Source organism: Oreochromis aureus, linkage group 5, assembly GCF_013358895.1.
Source record: "Oreochromis aureus strain Israel breed Guangdong linkage group 5, ZZ_aureus, whole genome shotgun sequence".
Taxonomy (NCBI): domain Eukaryota; kingdom Metazoa; phylum Chordata; class Actinopteri; order Cichliformes; family Cichlidae; genus Oreochromis; species Oreochromis aureus.
The window spans coordinates 28,807,706-28,825,607 of record NC_052946.1 but is presented as its reverse complement, the minus strand read 5'-3'; the positions used below and the strand labels follow the sequence as shown (position 1 = coordinate 28,825,607).

Below are 17,902 nucleotides of genomic sequence, written 5' to 3'. Positions count from 1 at the left end.
CACTCGGCTTATGTAGTTTTTTTTTTCTTTTTTCTCGCTGCTCGCTTATTTCTCATTTATTAGTTCTGTCTCTTTCTGTATCTCCATAGACGTCATCATCAGAGGACCAAGCGGAGGAGATTGAGGAGTTTTATGTCAAATATAGAAATTTGTGAGTACCTCTTTGACATTGCTTATTCATGCAGTTACATATACTGGAAATTGATATTTTTAGCTGTCACAGATGAGGCCACTTTCACTGTTGTATGTTTTCCTGCACAACAGTGAAGACATTCCTTTGCCTCTTGTGTGATCATTGTTGGAGGAGACACAGGTAGAGATGTTGTGCTGCATTGTAGGTTTGATGTCAGGTTAACCTCAAGTTAGCAAAATTGTGTGTAATAGACTAGAATAGAATAGCCCTTTATTGTATATGTACAACGAAATTGTGGCTGCTCTGCACCAACTGTGCTGGATTTAAATAGTAGACAGACAGGGATAAATAGCAAACAGGAGAAATATATACAATCAAGAGGGTTATATATAAAAATAAGAGAAAGACACACATTAGAGAACAAATAGTGGTATTCACAGTTGATACAGAATATTAGAGCCACCACTCTGTCTAATACAGTCTAAAACTGCACTTCCAGTAGCACTCGCACCTGCGAGCCAGCCAGCAGATTATAATTGCTTATGTGGCCAAACAGTCTTAGGCCAGATCTGCACTGCTTTCATGATAAACCAGCACTTAATTTTCTTCCATACTTCAAAGCATGAAAGTGCGGACATGACCGTGTAAACTCTTGTATATTTAGGCAGTCGTCACCATCATTGATAAAATGATAACTTTGACTGCACGACAGCTGCTAGCATTGACAAAAAGGTCAGCAATGCCAATAATTAGTTCTTTTGACAAGTTAATTACTGGTTGGAGGGATGTCAGTTACTCGTCATCTTTCGGCTTACAACCTCACATTCATTGCATGAAAGGAATCTCTTGCCTTTGTTGAAGTTGTTAATAGTTTTTATGACATTTATTTGAAGTAATTTGAAGTTCATACACATGTTGTTCTCTAACAGTTGCTTGTAGCTTTGCATCTGTAGTCTCACAAGCACTCGGTTAATTTTATCCCCGAGGCTCAGGTTCTCCAGCCAGCCTAGGGATCTCTTGAGACTCCTTTTTTTTTTCTCTCTGGGACCTTTTATCTTAAAGAAAAGACCTAGAGAAATATACATTAGTAATTAAGATTGTAATTTACTCTCTGAGGTGATGAATAAAACATGATCAGTTCGCTTGAGCAGCAAAACTGAGTCAGTATGAATGTTTAACTTTTCTGTTTCTTTATTTAGAGTAATGTATTCAGAAATTAGAAATATGTAGTAATAGTGTAATATTTGTAGTATTAAAAAAATCACCATTATGCATAATGCAATTGCAAATACATAAGCATTTGGATAGTGTCTGCATGGTATGCCTTAAACACGTCAGATACATTTCTAGTATTTGTCCATTTATGGGTTGCGGTTCATAGATTAAATCACGTATGTTAAACTGCAGCCACAGGAGCAGTACTAGAATTTGTTTTGCTATCTTTCCTTTCCCTTTAATTAGGGAACACTTTCTCAGTATTGCTGATTAATTCCAATTAAGGTAACTACTTCTAGCTTAAAATGCATATTTTAATCACTTGCAGTGCAGAAAACACTGGTTATGTTGAATAAGGTGAAGACTGCTCTCTTTATGGATTGATTTTCAACTGTTCATACAGTTCAAACATGCAAACACCTGATTGTTTTGGGAATCCACCCATAAAAATGGAAAACTGTACGAGTATTTAAATCATCTTCTCGTGTGCCTCTGAACCACTTTCAGTGTTCAGGTTTTAGATCATCCTTTTGACATCCTGTTCTGAGCTGTTCTCCCCCAGAGCTGAAAGGCTAAGTAGCTGGTAATGTTTTTTGTCATGTCATTTTAGTTCCTACCTACACTGCAAATGGGCCACTCTGGAAGAACTAGAGAAAGATCCCAGAATCCACCAGAAAATCAAGCGCTTCAGGACCAAACAAGCCCAGATGAAACACCTGTTCGTCGAGGTAAGGTTAACCATCATGTCCTCATATGCTGTTCAGGACTGGATAAAGGGTTAATATTCTGCTTTTAAATGACAAGAGAAGTTAATGTGCTATTATCCAGCTAACCATTTCCAAAGCCATGTTGCCCATAACAAAATAATTATGAACATATAAATATGATTAGGTTGTGTATGTAATGAATGGGCCACGCTGCCTGATAATTCACAGCACATCCATCCCGTGTTACTGCAAAGTGTTCAGGGTGCTTCAGAGGTTAACAGGTTAACTCCATCAGGGCGTGATGGGGTAACACCCTGACACAGAAGCATAATTTGTTCTTAAGTGCACAATTTCATCTTCATGGGAGTCGACCTTGTCAGACTTCATGGGAGAGAAATCGTTGTTGTTGCACAACTGTTTCTCAACTGTTAGTAGAGTTGGTTGACAAATGGGTTCAAATATTGCAACGTGTCAAGGCAAGTCATTTTTATGCTTTTTTTTTTTTTTTTTTTAAGTCATGGTTGTTACCTGGGAGTTTTTTAACTACTGCAACAGAGGGCATTGTGTTGTTATGGATGGGGAGAACTATGTATAGGCACCGTACAAGAAGAGAAGAAAGAATTGTCAGTGGAAGAGTTACAAAAATGAGAAATGGCACTATGCATCTCTGGGTTTTTGTCATGGTCTTGCAGCCCGGTTTGTGACACTATGCTAATGATTAAAGTCAAATTACATTGCAGGTGTTCTTATGTGAGACTATTTTTTAGAATCAAACAGTTTTTTTCCTTGTGTTTTTTTTTTTTTTTTTTTTTTTTTTCCCTTCATCCCTCTCTGTCTGTTTTTTGTAGCCCGATGAGGACTTATTTAACCCCGACTATGTAGAAGTGGACAGAGTGCTGGAGGTAGCTGTTACCACAGATACAGAGACCGGAGAGGTAGGTAACACATAAACACAGACACCCTCCCACAGAGGTGTTTTTCTGGTTTGAAAGTAGCTATTACCGAAGATCCTCAGTGTGATGGTGCACTCAGAATCCTGTGGCACAAATACAAAATGTTTTTTTTTTTTTTTTTTTCCTGTATGTGGTTGTAGGAGGTGACCCATTACCTCGTTAAGTGGTGCAGTCTCTCATATGAGGAGGCAACGTGGGAGCTGCAAGAGGACTTGGACCCAGAGAAGATCAAAGAGTTTGAGGAGATCCAGAAACTGCCTGCAGACCTCAGACACATTGTGAGTAGACACGTAATTGAAGATGAGTACCATAAGAAAACTTGATGCAGCGCTTTAAAATTAAGGAGAAAATTTTTCCTCATTGTAACAAACCTCAGTTCAAGAACAGACGGGCAAGGTTGAGTTCAGTTGAGGAAAAAGCGCAACACACTGTTGCACTTCAGACCTGCTGTTTTTGAAAAAATGCTATATTATACCACTATGTAGCAGATGCTGGCTGATAATGGTCATGATTTACTATGTTGTTTTATACTGTCATGTTCTGGTCACTGTCCATTGGGAAGCAGTTTAATCCCTTTAATCCCTTTGCACTAAGATGATCATTAGTTCCTTTTCAGTCGCAACATAAGCTGTGGTGGTGTGCTTGGATTAGCTGAAGTAATAATATGTAGATTAAACAAATGTGCTCCATTTAGGACTCATTTCTGTGAATAATATTGAATTTGTGTAACTGTGTATTTGCTACTGTGGTTGCCATTTTTCACACTATTTTTCCTGCTCTGGTACAGGAAGATAATGTCCCTTTTTTCTCAGTACAGTCCACAATGCTCCGATTGGCTTATTTATTTATTATTTTCACAGCTGAGACTCATTTGAAATTCTGAATAGATATGGAGATGTGGGCGGCAATTCAGACGTTTTTGAGCCATCTTAGATACATAGTGAGAGAAAACATTTACATTATAAAGTTAGGCTTGTGGGAGGATAATAGAAAAAGGGAAACTGCGCTAGTGTACACCATTATGACTTTATGTTTTATCTCTAGCTGTTTCTGCAGAACAGACAACCTTGTCTGCCCACATCTCTACAACCTCTGATCCTCAGATTTGCCATTTTGGTGTTGCTTCTTTTTTCCCAGTGCTAATGAGTGCAAACATGATCAGCTTTGTGTGATTTTTCTTTTTTCTTTAAATTCTTTTAATCCCTCACAGTCTGATTTGCCTCAGATATATTCTGTTCTTTAACTATAGATCTGTGCTTAGCTGTTTAGTGTTAGTATAACTGCTTTCTAAGCAGAAGCAAGAGATGGCAGTGGTGTGACATGATAGGTTGTCATTATCCCAACCTCTCAAACAGCACATTTACTTTCCAAGGTTGAATACATTTTTTGCAATTTTTTGTGGTTCTTTCAATTTTCGGACATTCGGGAGCAAAAACTGAGCAAGTTATTGTAGCTCCTTTGCTATTATTAATTTAAAATCTAGTATAATCACCTTCTTATTTACCCATTCAACCTTTATAATAGCCTCATCTTACACTTATAAACTGGCACAACTCACTTATCTTATTTCTGACTGATGAGAGGAACCAAATAATTTCATCATCTGATTATATCCCAGTTTTCTTGGATAGAGTTTTGTAATGATTCCAATCAAAAAATACAGCACATAACATGTAATAATGGGTGGTAATAACTGTATTTTTGTTGTTGCATTTTGTTTAGTAATTACTGAAAAGGTGCTGAAAGGGCAAGTCATGAAACTGAACTGAAGGCACTGAAAGAGCAATTTATATTTGTATGTGTTTACATCAAAGGAGCGTCCTTCTCCAGAAAAATGGCAGAAGTTGGAGCGCTCTAGAGATTACCGGAATGGAAACCAGCTCAGAGAATACCAGTTAGAGGGAATGAACTGGCTACTGTTCAACTGGTACAACAGGTGAATATACTTACACACTGGAACCATTCCAGTCACATTCACTCATTGAGGTTTAATCAATCCAGGGTAAATTTAGGGTTAAATTTAAAAAAAAAAAAAAAAAAACAGAAATAAAGCAAACTGAACAAATCAGCTCATGATCAGTTAATTGATTAATTAAAATAAGTCAGAAACAAACAGTTTTACAGTCAGTTAAGCTCCGATTATGCACTGAGGACTACGACTCACCTGGATGGCTCCCATAGGTCATACATACATACATACATACATACTGGTTGTATACATTGTTACTTCTCTAGCAGGCGTGCTCTGTGTGTGGGTGTGTCCTGCTGCTCTCTCCCTGACTCAGGTGCCACCTCTTTCTCCTGTGGAGCCAGTGCGCAGCTGACTCCACTCAGCAATCAATCAACACTGCAGTATAAAAGCTGCGGAGAAGCGCTGCCCAGTCTCTCAGTGGGCAAGCTCTGGCAGGGTTGGAAATGTGTCCTCGTGGTGAAGTGTGTCGCAGTGTGCCAGCTTCACTAGCGTGTTGTGCTTCAATTATGTGTTGAGCTACTAGTGAGTAGTTGTTGCTTCCTGCTAGCAGAGAAGTGGGTTTCTTCCTTTGAATGATTCATTAATTTTTTTCCCTTTATTTAAAACAGCATTCATGGTCTGCTGATGTGCTGTTTTTGTTTTTTGTTTCTTTTTTTTCTTTTCTTTTCTTTGATAGACAACAAAAGAAAAACAGGCAATTTAAGTTGAACTTTTAAATTATTTTTTTAAACCCAGTTATTTTATTGTTTGTGTTCATCCCCTAGTCCTTTTTGGGGGACACTACTTGTATACATAAACTAAAACATCACACATACACACTAGAAAACATAGTGAGCACTTCCAGATTGCAAGAAGCAGAGGTCCAAAATAAAAATGAGTGTGACTCCTAGACCAAATGAGACAATAGATTGATTTAATCGCCAAATCAAGGGTCAGTATGTCCCCCCTCCCCCACACAGTTGTATGTTGTTCTGCATGTGGATGTGATAGAGATTTTGTCATGGATCATTTGGGCCATGTAGACACTGAAACCATGAGTTGACTTTGAAACTAAAAGATAAAGAAGCACTGACACTGTGACATAGAGTGCTTGGTCACACAGAAGCGAAATTAATTTGCAGGTGCTACATGTGTGGGGTTAAATAGAGATGTCTGACTCCAGAGTTGACATTTCCAAAGAAACATTAAGAAATCAAACAACTACACACCTACTAGAGCTTTGACATATTTCATGGCTTCACTCTAAATACATTTCAGACTAAAGTCGGCTCCACTGCTGGTCTGAAACAAATTAGTTCCACAAAAAGTGACCCATGTACAAATGTGGTGCAGAAGATCAGTGAGACTTCCTTTCACTTCAAAAATACAAAAGTACTTTCACATGAGAAACAGTCTTCCAATCTGTGAGTCTCATAATATTACAAGAAAATTCCAGCAAACGCATGTTGGGATGTAAAACAAGTCTGGCTCTACTGTAATTACAGAAGCAAAAACATGTAACAAACCTTACTTTAATTTTTAAAACCCCAAACTTTTTAAATTAGTTTTTAACTTACGAGATTAGAAATCATCATTTAGATGAGGAGCATTTGTATGTTTGACTGATTCGTGTTACGAGATGCAGAGTTCACGTTATTATCACAAATGTGTTGAGACAATAATGTTTACACAAACTGTAATCTATTACATGAAGAAGTTATTGTATAATTTGCACAAATGGATGCCTCTGTTTTTCATCCTAGAAAAAACTGTATACTAGCAGATGAGATGGGTTTGGGAAAGACAATTCAGTCCATCACCTTTCTCTACGAGATCTTCAGCATGGGGATTCGTGGGCCCTTCCTCATCATCGCGCCTCTGTCCACCATCACCAACTGGGAGAGGGAGTTTCGCACATGGACGCACATGAACGTTATTGTGTACCACGGCTCACAGATCAGCCGGCAGATGATCCTGCAGTATGAGATGTTTCACAGAGACCCACAGGTAATGTTTGACTGCAGTCATCTCCTCTCATTGATCAGCCAGGAACTGAATCAGCTGTGTTATGTTTCTCTAAAAGCTTTGAAATGTAAGGTGTGTTCAAATATTTGGTGTTTGATTCCTGTTGAAATTCCAGAGGGGTTGGGGTTTTGGGGCCTTCTGCAATGATATAAAATGTCTTTATTTGCTCTGCAATCACTAAATTGATAGGAAAAAATTGAAATGCTACAGGGTCCAGCTTCTCCTATGGAAAAAAAAAAATCAGTTCGACTTTGTTCTGTACTTGCGCTTGAAGCTTAGTCTATAAGAAACTGAGATTGTGACATTTTTCAGTATTTTATTTGACAAAACACCTAAAGGCATAAACACCTAAATAATAAATAGACCAACTGAAGTAAGAATACAGATAAAGCCAATGTTAAAGTTGGGAGACAGTCTTCATAGAACCGGTGCAGAGTCTTTGGATTGATGATTTCTCGTGGTCGGTCAAATGAGTTATCGCAGGTGTAGAGTAAATTTTTATTGCTCATAAGTAACTGCAGTGTTGTTAAACATCTGCCTCAGTATTTATTTATCTGACACTGTTAAACAGCAGATGTTTTTGTTTATGATTTTCTGCTTATGTTTAAATCAATAAAAATTGGAAAACTTGAACCATTCAGTTACTAAACAACCGTTCACTTTCACTCGGCTTGTACACGTAACAGTGGGTTGCATCAGGGTTCTTATTGCTTCTTATTTATGTATAACAGAGATAACAGAGAATTATCATTACTATAGTGTATGCATTTATTATGCAAGCTTTAATTTTTATCTCTGCTAATATCCGAGGGGCTTGAATACTAATTTTAGTCATGTGAACATAATGCAGCTGTGTAGCAGTTTCTGTTGTTTGAGGCATCCTTTATTTTATTTCTTAGTCAGCAAAAGTTCTATAATATCCACCCCTGAAATACCAAATATGCTTTTTCTTTTTTTATAACAAGGGCAGAGAGAGAAGTGTATCACAGGCAGCAAAGAAAACTGGGATCAAAACTGAACCACAGATGTGATATTGACCTTAACCTTTGATTATCTTGACCCTGAAATATGAAGTTTATATTCTCACCCTCCCCTCTCTCACAGGGTAACACTATCCCAGGTGTGCTTAAGTTTCATGGGCTGATCACCACTTTCGAGATGATCATGGCTGATTGTCCAGAGCTGAAAAAGCTGCACTGGCGCTGTGTGGTGATCGATGAAGCCCACCGGCTAAAAAACAGGAACTGCAAACTGCTTGAGGGTCTCAAACTCATGAACCTGGTTAGTCTGTGTGTGCTAAAAGTACAATGGCTGTTGTTTAAGTGCTGAAATGTAGTCTTATTTATCTCATCCTTAGCTTTTTTTTCAGATTTTGTGTGTTTTTTGTTGTTGTTTTATTTCTTAAATATATTGTACATATTCCAACAGGAACACAAGGTCCTGCTGACAGGAACCCCTCTCCAAAACTCAGTGGAGGAGTTGTTTAGTCTGCTGAACTTCCTGGAGCCACTACAGTTCCCTTCAGAAAGCACCTTTCTCGAAGAGTTTGGAGACCTCAAGACCGACGAACAGGTATGCACAGTTTATGGTTTTCATCCATTCTAGATTTTAACCAAGATGTTTTGTGCTAACATTGCTATTCTCTCCGGCCCATCTTGCCTTTCGCTCTGTTTATTTTTTCCTCTTACTGAGCATCACGTTCACACTTTGTCTAATTTCTCCAAAAGGTGAAGAAGCTTCAGGCCATTCTGAAACCCATGATGCTAAGAAGACTGAAAGATGACGTGGAGAAAAATCTCGCACCTAAAGAAGAGACGATCATAGAGGTAGGGCTGTGTTTTCGTGTGTGCTTGATATAGAAATATAAGATGGGAGTAATGCTCCTATTTTTACAGTTCTCCGAGTTCTTCTCTGGGAAATATTTTTATCTTGCTGCATTCTGTTTTGGCTGAATGATTCATCAAACATTACTGATGAAAGCTTCATTCACTTGGCAACAATATTGAATCCAGCAATTAGACTTATTTTTATCAGTATTATTAGTCTTTATTAGTCTCTTAAAACACAACTAAATCAAAATGAAATTAAAATGAAGTTGTCAGCTAATTAAAATGAATGTTCATCTGTGATGAGTGTCTGGTCTTGTTTCCTCTGGGTGCTCCAGTTTCCTTTCATATTCCAAACACATACAGATACAGCCGATTAAAATGGCCGCCACATCAGTGACAGGACCATGATGGATGGTTGGAATTCTTGACCGATTGTCAACTGATAGATAACCGTAATGATATTCCCTGCCTGTAACATAGACGATGCAAACATGACTTGTAACTCCCCTAAGCAGTATGTAGGAAAACCAGTGGTAATTTCTTGCACCAGGGGGAGCAGTGTGGAGGCGCATTCATTTACAGAGCCGCTACACATTTTCAAACATTTTGCGCCGTGAAAGAGAAAGTCCAACTTCAACAACAGGTATGAGTTCTGCAAATAAGCGTCCAACCCACAGTCTTTATTTAGTTAGTTATAAGTGCAAAAACTCCATGTGCTGACAGATAGGCGAGAATTTACAGTCATTAACGTTCAACCTGATGTGCAACTATACAAGTGGCACTCTCAGCCCCAACAGATTTTTTTTTAACTATGCAATTTAGATTATTAGCAGCTGATACCCCTTTTATATATTTTCTATAATTACAAATAATTTGTAATTTTATTTTATTTTTTCTGAACTTCATGACAAAGTTAAAATGAGGGATTTTTGCTTTCCTAATTTTAGTGCTTGTTGTTCAGCTGCCGAGATTCATTTGCATATCACCACCTCTTAATGATGAGAAATAAGAACCCCCACCCCCATCTCTGCCTGTCTGTAAAACCTTCTTAGTGAATGCCATTGATGTGTTTTGTCCTTTTTATAAAGTTAATCACAAAAGATTTGTCAAATTTTACTGTTAAAATCTGTTCTCCACACCAGCCGCCACAGAGTTAGTTATTAAAACTGCTGTTGATACATCTGCAAACCTTGTGACATCATATTGAATTAATAACAGTGTAACTTAAAAATCTAAGTAATTTCCACTTTATAGAATGATCTGTCAAGCCAGAACATGCTTGTTTAAATTCGTTGAGGTCCGCTCAGTCAGAGAAAATAGTTTTCAGTGCAGGTCCACGTTCGTGAAAACAACGACATCAGAATATCACTCTTTTTATCTTTGGGTACCGGAGCGCATGGAATCGTCTCCTTGAAGCAAGCAACAAAAACTTAATATCAAGTAGGAAAACATTTAAATGTATGGAATTCACATAGTAGTATAGCCTGCATGTATTTGGTAGTCTTTTAATATCCTGTTTTCAAGAAGGCACCATGAGGTTGCTTCTGTTTGCTCAGTCCTGTCCCACATTTCCAGTGACATCATCCCAGCCCAAACAACTGATAAGTAACACACACGCGTATCAATCAAAGTAACACTGGTCTAATACACTTTAATTTGTATGGTTTCAAGGTTAAAAAAGCGCTTGAAAAAAACACTCTGAGGTACGTGGACAGAACTGAAAATGATTTATAAAGCTGCCAATGTCCACAGAACAACTTTGAAATGCCGTCATAAACTTAAGTTCCAGTTTTTATATTTTAATGGGTGAAGACGTTTACAACGAAAGCTATATTTTAAGGTAAAGACCCTACAGTACTACTGAGAAAATCATCTATAGCTAACTATTCTTGACACTCTGCAATTAAGTAAAAGGGGCTTGTTTATAGTGGAAAGTAGATACGCCCCAAGAAAAGGAGGGGGGGGATTCCCAACAGACAGCCAGCTGACCTCTGGCTGAAAGCGGCAATTTTGAGTGGCTGTATCCGTACGAATTTGGGGAAATGACCTGTTTGCATGTCTCTATTGTCTCTACTGTTACAACAGGATGTATGACAATGAGGAAAATAAGAGAAAGCATCACTAGGTCCCCTTGAAGATTTCTTCTCCATAACACTGACGCACAGCACACTGTATCTGCTGGTGTAATTACTTAACAGCTGCTTAAAAAAAAAAAAAAGGAAACACAATTTTAAATATTCTGGATGCTTTTTTTTTCTTTCCCATCTTCTTTTCAGGTTGAGCTGACCAACATTCAAAAGAAATACTACCGAGCCATCTTGGAGAAGAACTTCTCCTTCCTGTCCAAAGGAGCAAACCAGCACAACATGCCCAACCTCATTAACACCATGATGGAGCTTCGCAAGTGCTGCAACCACCCTTACCTTATCACAGGTGAGAGCAAACATGCAAGCACTCACAGATTGTTATTCATTATTCATAGTCAAACAGTTGTTCACCCACTCCCTCACTCTCCACTCCCACACTCATTGACCTTGTGTGCATGAATCTACCTCCTTTGTTTTATGTACACATCTTTGATAACAGAATTATTTATTGAATTTATTACTTATTAATGTATTAGCACAATATATTTACAGTACCATGTTGTCAGCTAACAGCGAGTCAAAACAGTTTAGAAAGAAACCATGAGTGCGAGAGGTAGCTGTGTTAAAGTGCCATGCACCCAGGTCCTGGGTGTTTTTCCTGACATGCGTAGGATGCTTAAATAAAATAAATTTACCTTGGTTTGCCTTGACTTGCTTTACCTTCGCCTTCTTTTGTTTTTCTAGGAGCTGAAGAGAAGATTCTGGAAAGTTTCAAGAAGAGCCACAGTCCAGAAGCACCAGACTTCCAGCTGCAGGCCATGATCCAGGCAGCCGGTAAACTGGTGCTGATCGACAAGCTGCTGCCAAAACTGCTAGCCGGAGGACATAAAGTCCTAGTCTTCTCCCAGATGGTCCGCTGTCTGGATATCCTCGAGGACTACCTCATACAGAGACGGTAAGGGGAAAGTACAGTAGGCTAGAAAAGAGCAAGGTAATATTCTGAGTAAAGGAAATGTCAGTCAGGTAATTTGGGAAAGAGAGAAGAATATCTGAAAAGAAAAACATTTTATGCAACATATTTCAAAAAGGAGAAAGGGGAAAAGTCGATTTACCCTCAGATCTATGTTGATGTGTTATCTCCAGCTATACCTATGAACGCATTGATGGTCGTGTGCGTGGGAACCTGCGGCAGGCAGCCATCGACCGCTTCTGTAAGCCAGATTCAGACCGCTTCGTGTTCCTTCTCTGCACCAGAGCTGGAGGGCTGGGAATCAACCTGACAGCTGCTGACACCTGCATCATCTTTGACTCAGACTGGAACCCTCAGAATGACCTGCAGGTGGGCACAGAGCTGTGTAAAGCATCCAAAAAAGCCCTCACAAATTTGCGCTTGCTGTATGTAACTGATGAGACCAGAATGCCTACTGATATACAAATGAATTTGTGTTGTCAGAGCATCATAAAAAAGATAGAGTTCTTCTATCTTAATCATGCTCTCGTTTGACTGTGCTAACTTGCTGCTTGTCTCATTCATGTAATATGTAGTGACATTTGTGATGAATAGTGGGACTGCAGTGGTTGACAAAATGCATGCTTGAAAGGATGACTTGAATAATGAAGTGAGCATGCAGTGTTACTTGACTCTGAAGGTATAAGTCTTCTCCCGGCTCTAATGCAATGCTTGTTTCTGTATCTTGTATCAAGCTTTCCTAAAATCTTTACAGTTATGAAGATTTTTCATTAATGTGTCTCGATTTTGATTTTGTCAAGTCCCTGATTTTTGTCTTTCTTGCTGATCTGTTAAATGTTGAACAAATTTGAAGCCTTATGATTATAATTCGTCACTCTAATTAAACTACAGGTTAATGTGCTCATGCACAGTTGGTTAAAAAAAACAAAAAAATAGAAACCCCTAAATATATACGGTTGAATCCTCATGCTAAAAACTATTTCTCTTAACCGATAAACTCATTTATTTTTACACTTAATTATGGAAAGTAATCTAAGCTAAATATCGATCCTTTCATTTTCTACCCCTTATCCTGGTCGGCATTACAGGGGCAGATGTCCAGCAGACCTACTTCTTCCTAACCACCACCTCTAATGTGTATAAAAATATGGAATAATTATGTTACAGTTTTGCTGAATTTGGCAAACATTAGTCACACGCACTGATGCAAACAATATGCAAATCTTACAGATTTAAATTTACTTTGATCTTTACCTTTTCTTTAATGATGTATAAATAGTCTCAGGCCCTCATAAAGTATTTTTAAACCTAACTGAGAGGAAGTCACTGTAAAATGTAATGCTTTACACTTCCATGCTTCCTACTGTTATAGGCCCAGGCACGCTGCCACCGGATTGGCCAAAGCAAAGCGGTGAAAGTCTACAGGCTGATCACCAGAAACTCGTATGAGAGGGAAATGTTTGACAAAGCCAGTCTCAAGCTGGGACTGGACAAAGCCGTCCTTCAAGACATCAACCGTAAAGGAAGCCTCAATGGAGTAAGAGATTTGTTTTGAGATATTCTTATATTGTATAAGATTGTTTAATTTGCATTTAATTTGGTGTGAGATGGTCTGCTGTGTATGTATGAGGGAGAGAAACCCACAAATCATAGCTTGTGTCTGTTTTGCGACAGGTGCAGCAGCTTTCAAAGCTGGAAGTGGAGGATTTGTTGAAAAAAGGAGCATATGGAGCCTTAATGGATGAAGAAGACGAGGGCTCCAAATTTTGTGAAGAAGACATTGATCAGATACTTCAGAGGAGAACTCAGACAATCACCATCCAGTCTGAAGGGAAAGGCTCCACGTTCGCTAAGGTGGAAATTCTTAAACAACATTAAACTCCTTAAAGCCTAAAACTTAAAAAAGGCTGCATAGTGGAGGGATTTCTAGGGTCTCAAATGGTGTTTTAATTCGGTCCCATAGTCTAGATGGTGTTCACAAGCTCTGAAAGCGGAATACTTTAAATAGTTTGGCGTGAAGATCAAATGTCTTAGTACAAAATATTTGTGCTAAACCTGAGAAATTGGCAGCTTAAGACCAAACATTTGATCATAAGCCAGCTTGTGTCAAAACCCAGTAAACATCATTTTGGGTCTTAACACTTTTTCCCGCCTGCTGCTTCTCATTCCTCAGGCCAGTTTCATCTCATCGGGTAACAGAACAGACATTTCTCTGGATGACCCCAACTTCTGGCAGAAATGGGCCAAGATCGCTGAAGTAGAGATAGACTCCAAATCAGAGAAGGTAAGTAGGCTGACAGAAAATGAAAACAACATGGGATGAATGAAAGAAAAGGAATAAGGGTGTGAATACTCAAAAACATCAGACTTGAAAGTGTGAATGACAGAAGGATGAGAAAAACTTTATTACAGTTTTAATGACTGAAGTAGAATGCACACCTAAAACTGGAGATGTCTTTAAACTGTGTGTGTGGGGATGGGAGTTTGTGCTCCGAACGCCTAAAAACTGAAACCCCCAGTGACATGAGGATGTTTGTGATTTTCATCCTTTCCCTTTTTCCTCAGGGTTCTTTCCTTTTTGAACACCACCAGAGGATAAAACTTTGTTAGAACCTTCTTTAACATACTTCATCCTGTTACTAGAAAGACTTGTGCAATTCTTGATCACAGGCTGTCTACATTTATCTTCTATCCAGGAGTCACTGGTAATTGACACACCCCGTGTAAGGAAGCAGACCCGTCATTACAACTCCTTTGAGGATGATGAGCTGATGGAGTTTTCAGAGCTGGACAGCGACTCAGAAGAGCGGCCTTGTCGAACTCGTCGCCTGGGTGAACGTAGCCGCCGGTACCTCCGTGCCGAATGTTTCCGGGTTGAAAAGAATCTTCTAATATTCGGGTAGGACCGGAGAGTGTGTTAAAGAAAACTGCATATGCCATTTTAGACCATCAAGACTCTTAAACTCAGTTCGAAAAACAAAATGGAGACCATTCCTTTTCCAAGCTGCTGCAGAATATCCCCTTAGCGGTGGAATGATTTTATGTTTTAGGAACGCATATACATGCTTAACAGGTGACATCTAACAGCTGGCAGTTCATGGCCATTAGACAGCGTGGCATAATTAATAATGACATAACTTTTATCTCATATTTTTTTTAATTTGGGAGCTGAAGTGTGAACATAAATGAGCCGAAATACAACATTAAAGTTTTCAGTGTGATTTGTTGTGGTAAATTTTCAATAAAGTGATCTGTTTCAAAGAACAGATCACTTATAGAAACCTGCTGCATTTTCCTTTACTATCTCATTTGTTTCCTGTGTGCATTTCTGTCCGCCCTCTCTGTTCTTTCTAGGTGGGGTCGGTGGAAGGATATCCTAAACCATGGTCGGTTTAAATGGCACCTCACAGAGAGAGACATGGAGGTGATCTGTAGGTAAGGCATGCTGCAGGAATTCTATAATGTCCAGAGGGATTCCCAGTAAGAGGAATCATCATTATCAGCTGTTTGTTAGCAGTAGCCAGAGTCCGACACATCACGTTTCCTTTTTGTTGTGTAGGGCTCTTCTGGTTTACTGCCTGAGACACTACAAAGGCGATGACAAGATAAAGAGCTTCATCTGGGATCTGATCACACCCACCAAGGAAGGCCAAGATCAGGCACTCGTAAATCACTCTGGTTAGCATTTTACTCTGCACATGTACTACAATATACAGTATAAAGTCAGCTTATGGCCTAAAAATTGCACCACGTATTGGTATGTATAGACCAGGATTAACTACTGTTGTATATACAAAGTTCACATGGTAGCATTAACTCTGTGGAGTATCTTTCTTTTCCTCCTCGTCTGCATTGCAGGTTTATCAGCTCCCGTTCCTCGGGGTAGGAAGGGGAAGAAGCTGAAGAATCAGCTGAATGTTACTGAGGTGAAGAATGCTGACTGGCTGGTCCATTGTAACCCAGAGGTGGTGCTGCAGGATGAGAGCTACAAGAAACACCTCAAACAACACTGCAACAAGTCAGTGCATTAACAGAGCTTTTTGCTTGTCACTACTTACATGAAGGACTTTATTTTACACTAGAGTGTGTTTGGTGGTGTTTATTTACAACATACAGAGTTTACAAAATGGATTATGACACTGCTTCTCCTTTCTCACTCCACAGGGTGCTACTGAGGGTGCGGATGTTGTACTATCTAAAGGTGGAGGTTCTAGGGGAAGCTGCCACTCAAGCTTTAGAGGGGGTACCTGCCAGGTATGATGCAGACAACGTATCATTCACATAGTGTCAGATCAGTCGGCACTGCTGACCAGATCCGGCAAGAAATTAAAACCTTAAAATGTTCTGATTTGTTCAGCATTTTAGTCTTCCCACTTTTTTAAGCTCACATTTTATCTTTTACTGTTAACGTTGGAGAGAAATATGATTGACTGGCTTGTGTTTTTAGTGCACTGACTTGACGCTGACAGCACTGACTGATGGACTGTTTGTGTGTGTTGACAGTAAACTTGAGGTGCCGCTACCTGACATCGACTACATAGAGATTCCTGTGTCATGGTGGGATGCAGAAGCTGACAAGTCTCTCCTCATAGGGGTTCACAAACATGGTGAGTACAGATGTCACATTTGGCGCAATATTTTTCCATGCAGCATCTATTTTTTTTTTTTTTATTTGCTGTGTGCTTTAAAAATATTCAGTTGTTAATTGTTTACAAAACGGCTTTACCAAGCTCGACTTGAATTTGTTTAGCAAAAAAGATTTTGGAACTATTTGAACAGTCTTTAAGGAACAAACATAGATGCCATCTGTTATTTGTGTGTGCAATGCGTAGTACCCTCAGATCTGTGTTTACACAATTTTTGTTTTGCTGAAGACGAGAAACTGCTTTAGAATATTACTGGACACCTACCAACATTCACTGGAAAGGAATATGTGTGTCAGTGTTTCCCAGATATTGACTTTTCTTGGGTGGGATGTGTAAGCAATATAAAAACAACAATCCCGTTGTTTTTATATTAGGTGTCAGTCATACAGATCTTGAGACTGGTCTGCAATCCCCTGTAAATGTGTATCCCCCAACAGGTTGGTGAGTGGTTGCTCGCTGTTGCCAGGTGCAATCAGTCGCAAAGAGGGTGCTGCACCAAAAACCTAACCGTGCGCGCTTTGCTCACTAGCAGATTGCTGTGGTTGACCCCAGTTTGCATGGAAGAAGCCAACTTTCTGCAAACACTTGCCATTTACTCTTCCAGCTATAGTGAAACTGGAAAAAGTGTGATGCAAACCAGAAACAGGCAAGATTCAGATTCAAAGTGAAGTTTGTGTTGCACTTTTCATTTACCTCCAAACAGTAGTTTGCAACTGTTTTGGAGACAAGTTGGGACTATCTGTGCAACCTACTGATGACCATGACAACCTGTTAGCAACTAAAAGCAAGGAGGTTTTTCAGTGCAGCACCTCTTTGCGACTAAATTCTCGCTAGCAAATGTCTGCAACCTCCAGTAAGCACATGCCAACCTGTCCCGGAAAACACACTTTTCCTTAGTGACCAGTGGTTACAGTGGGGGACATTGGCCGCTCTCTAGGACTGAGTGAATAGGCCTTAAGTAACTGATTTCACAGCAACTGGATATAATGTCCAGCATCCACTCACAACAGTTGATATTAGATACGTTTGCCTTGTGACTGGTGCTTTTTAGATGGTAACTGACAACCACGGCCTGGTTGTGGCCTGTGTGATTGAGGCCTTGAAAATGAAGCAGAGCTATGGCCCCACCAGTGTTATGTTCCCCTTCTGGCAGCTTAACCAGGTCACTGTTCAGACTCAGACTTCACTGTAATGTTAGTTTTTGCTACACTGTAACACGCTATGCTGAGCTTACTAAGGCTGCAGAGCAAAACATGACAATGGAGTTTGAATCTGTGTTCAAGAAAAAAAACAGCTGATTATTGCTCCATTACTGAAAAGTGGGGATATAATGTATTGTTTATTAATTTATTAAGTGTTTGTTTTTCCATGCATACACAATGTGCA

General features: G+C 39.2%; 1 protein-coding gene across 2 annotated transcripts in view; it reads left to right on the top strand.

The window, feature by feature from the left end:
- The window catches only part of chd6 (chromodomain helicase DNA binding protein 6), a 93,923-nt gene that overhangs the window by 51,751 nt on the left and 24,270 nt on the right, over window positions 1-17,902 (top strand). For both annotated transcript variants that reach the window (XM_039611967.1, XM_039611966.1), the window contains exons 8-28: window positions 90-151; window positions 1,959-2,076; window positions 2,904-2,990; window positions 3,149-3,286; window positions 4,823-4,944; window positions 6,723-6,966; window positions 8,089-8,265; window positions 8,413-8,556; window positions 8,712-8,810; window positions 11,090-11,246; window positions 11,645-11,855; window positions 12,044-12,239; window positions 13,243-13,407; window positions 13,545-13,724; window positions 14,044-14,154; window positions 14,567-14,769; window positions 15,225-15,305; window positions 15,430-15,548; window positions 15,729-15,888; window positions 16,035-16,124; window positions 16,374-16,477. In XM_039611967.1, the coding sequence (XP_039467901.1) occupies window positions 90-151; window positions 1,959-2,076; window positions 2,904-2,990; window positions 3,149-3,286; window positions 4,823-4,944; window positions 6,723-6,966; window positions 8,089-8,265; window positions 8,413-8,556; window positions 8,712-8,810; window positions 11,090-11,246; window positions 11,645-11,855; window positions 12,044-12,239; window positions 13,243-13,407; window positions 13,545-13,724; window positions 14,044-14,154; window positions 14,567-14,769; window positions 15,225-15,305; window positions 15,430-15,548; window positions 15,729-15,888; window positions 16,035-16,124; window positions 16,374-16,477 (2,968 nt within the window). The remainder of the gene's footprint in view (window positions 1-89; window positions 152-1,958; window positions 2,077-2,903; window positions 2,991-3,148; window positions 3,287-4,822; window positions 4,945-6,722; window positions 6,967-8,088; window positions 8,266-8,412; window positions 8,557-8,711; window positions 8,811-11,089; window positions 11,247-11,644; window positions 11,856-12,043; window positions 12,240-13,242; window positions 13,408-13,544; window positions 13,725-14,043; window positions 14,155-14,566; window positions 14,770-15,224; window positions 15,306-15,429; window positions 15,549-15,728; window positions 15,889-16,034; window positions 16,125-16,373; window positions 16,478-17,902) is intronic.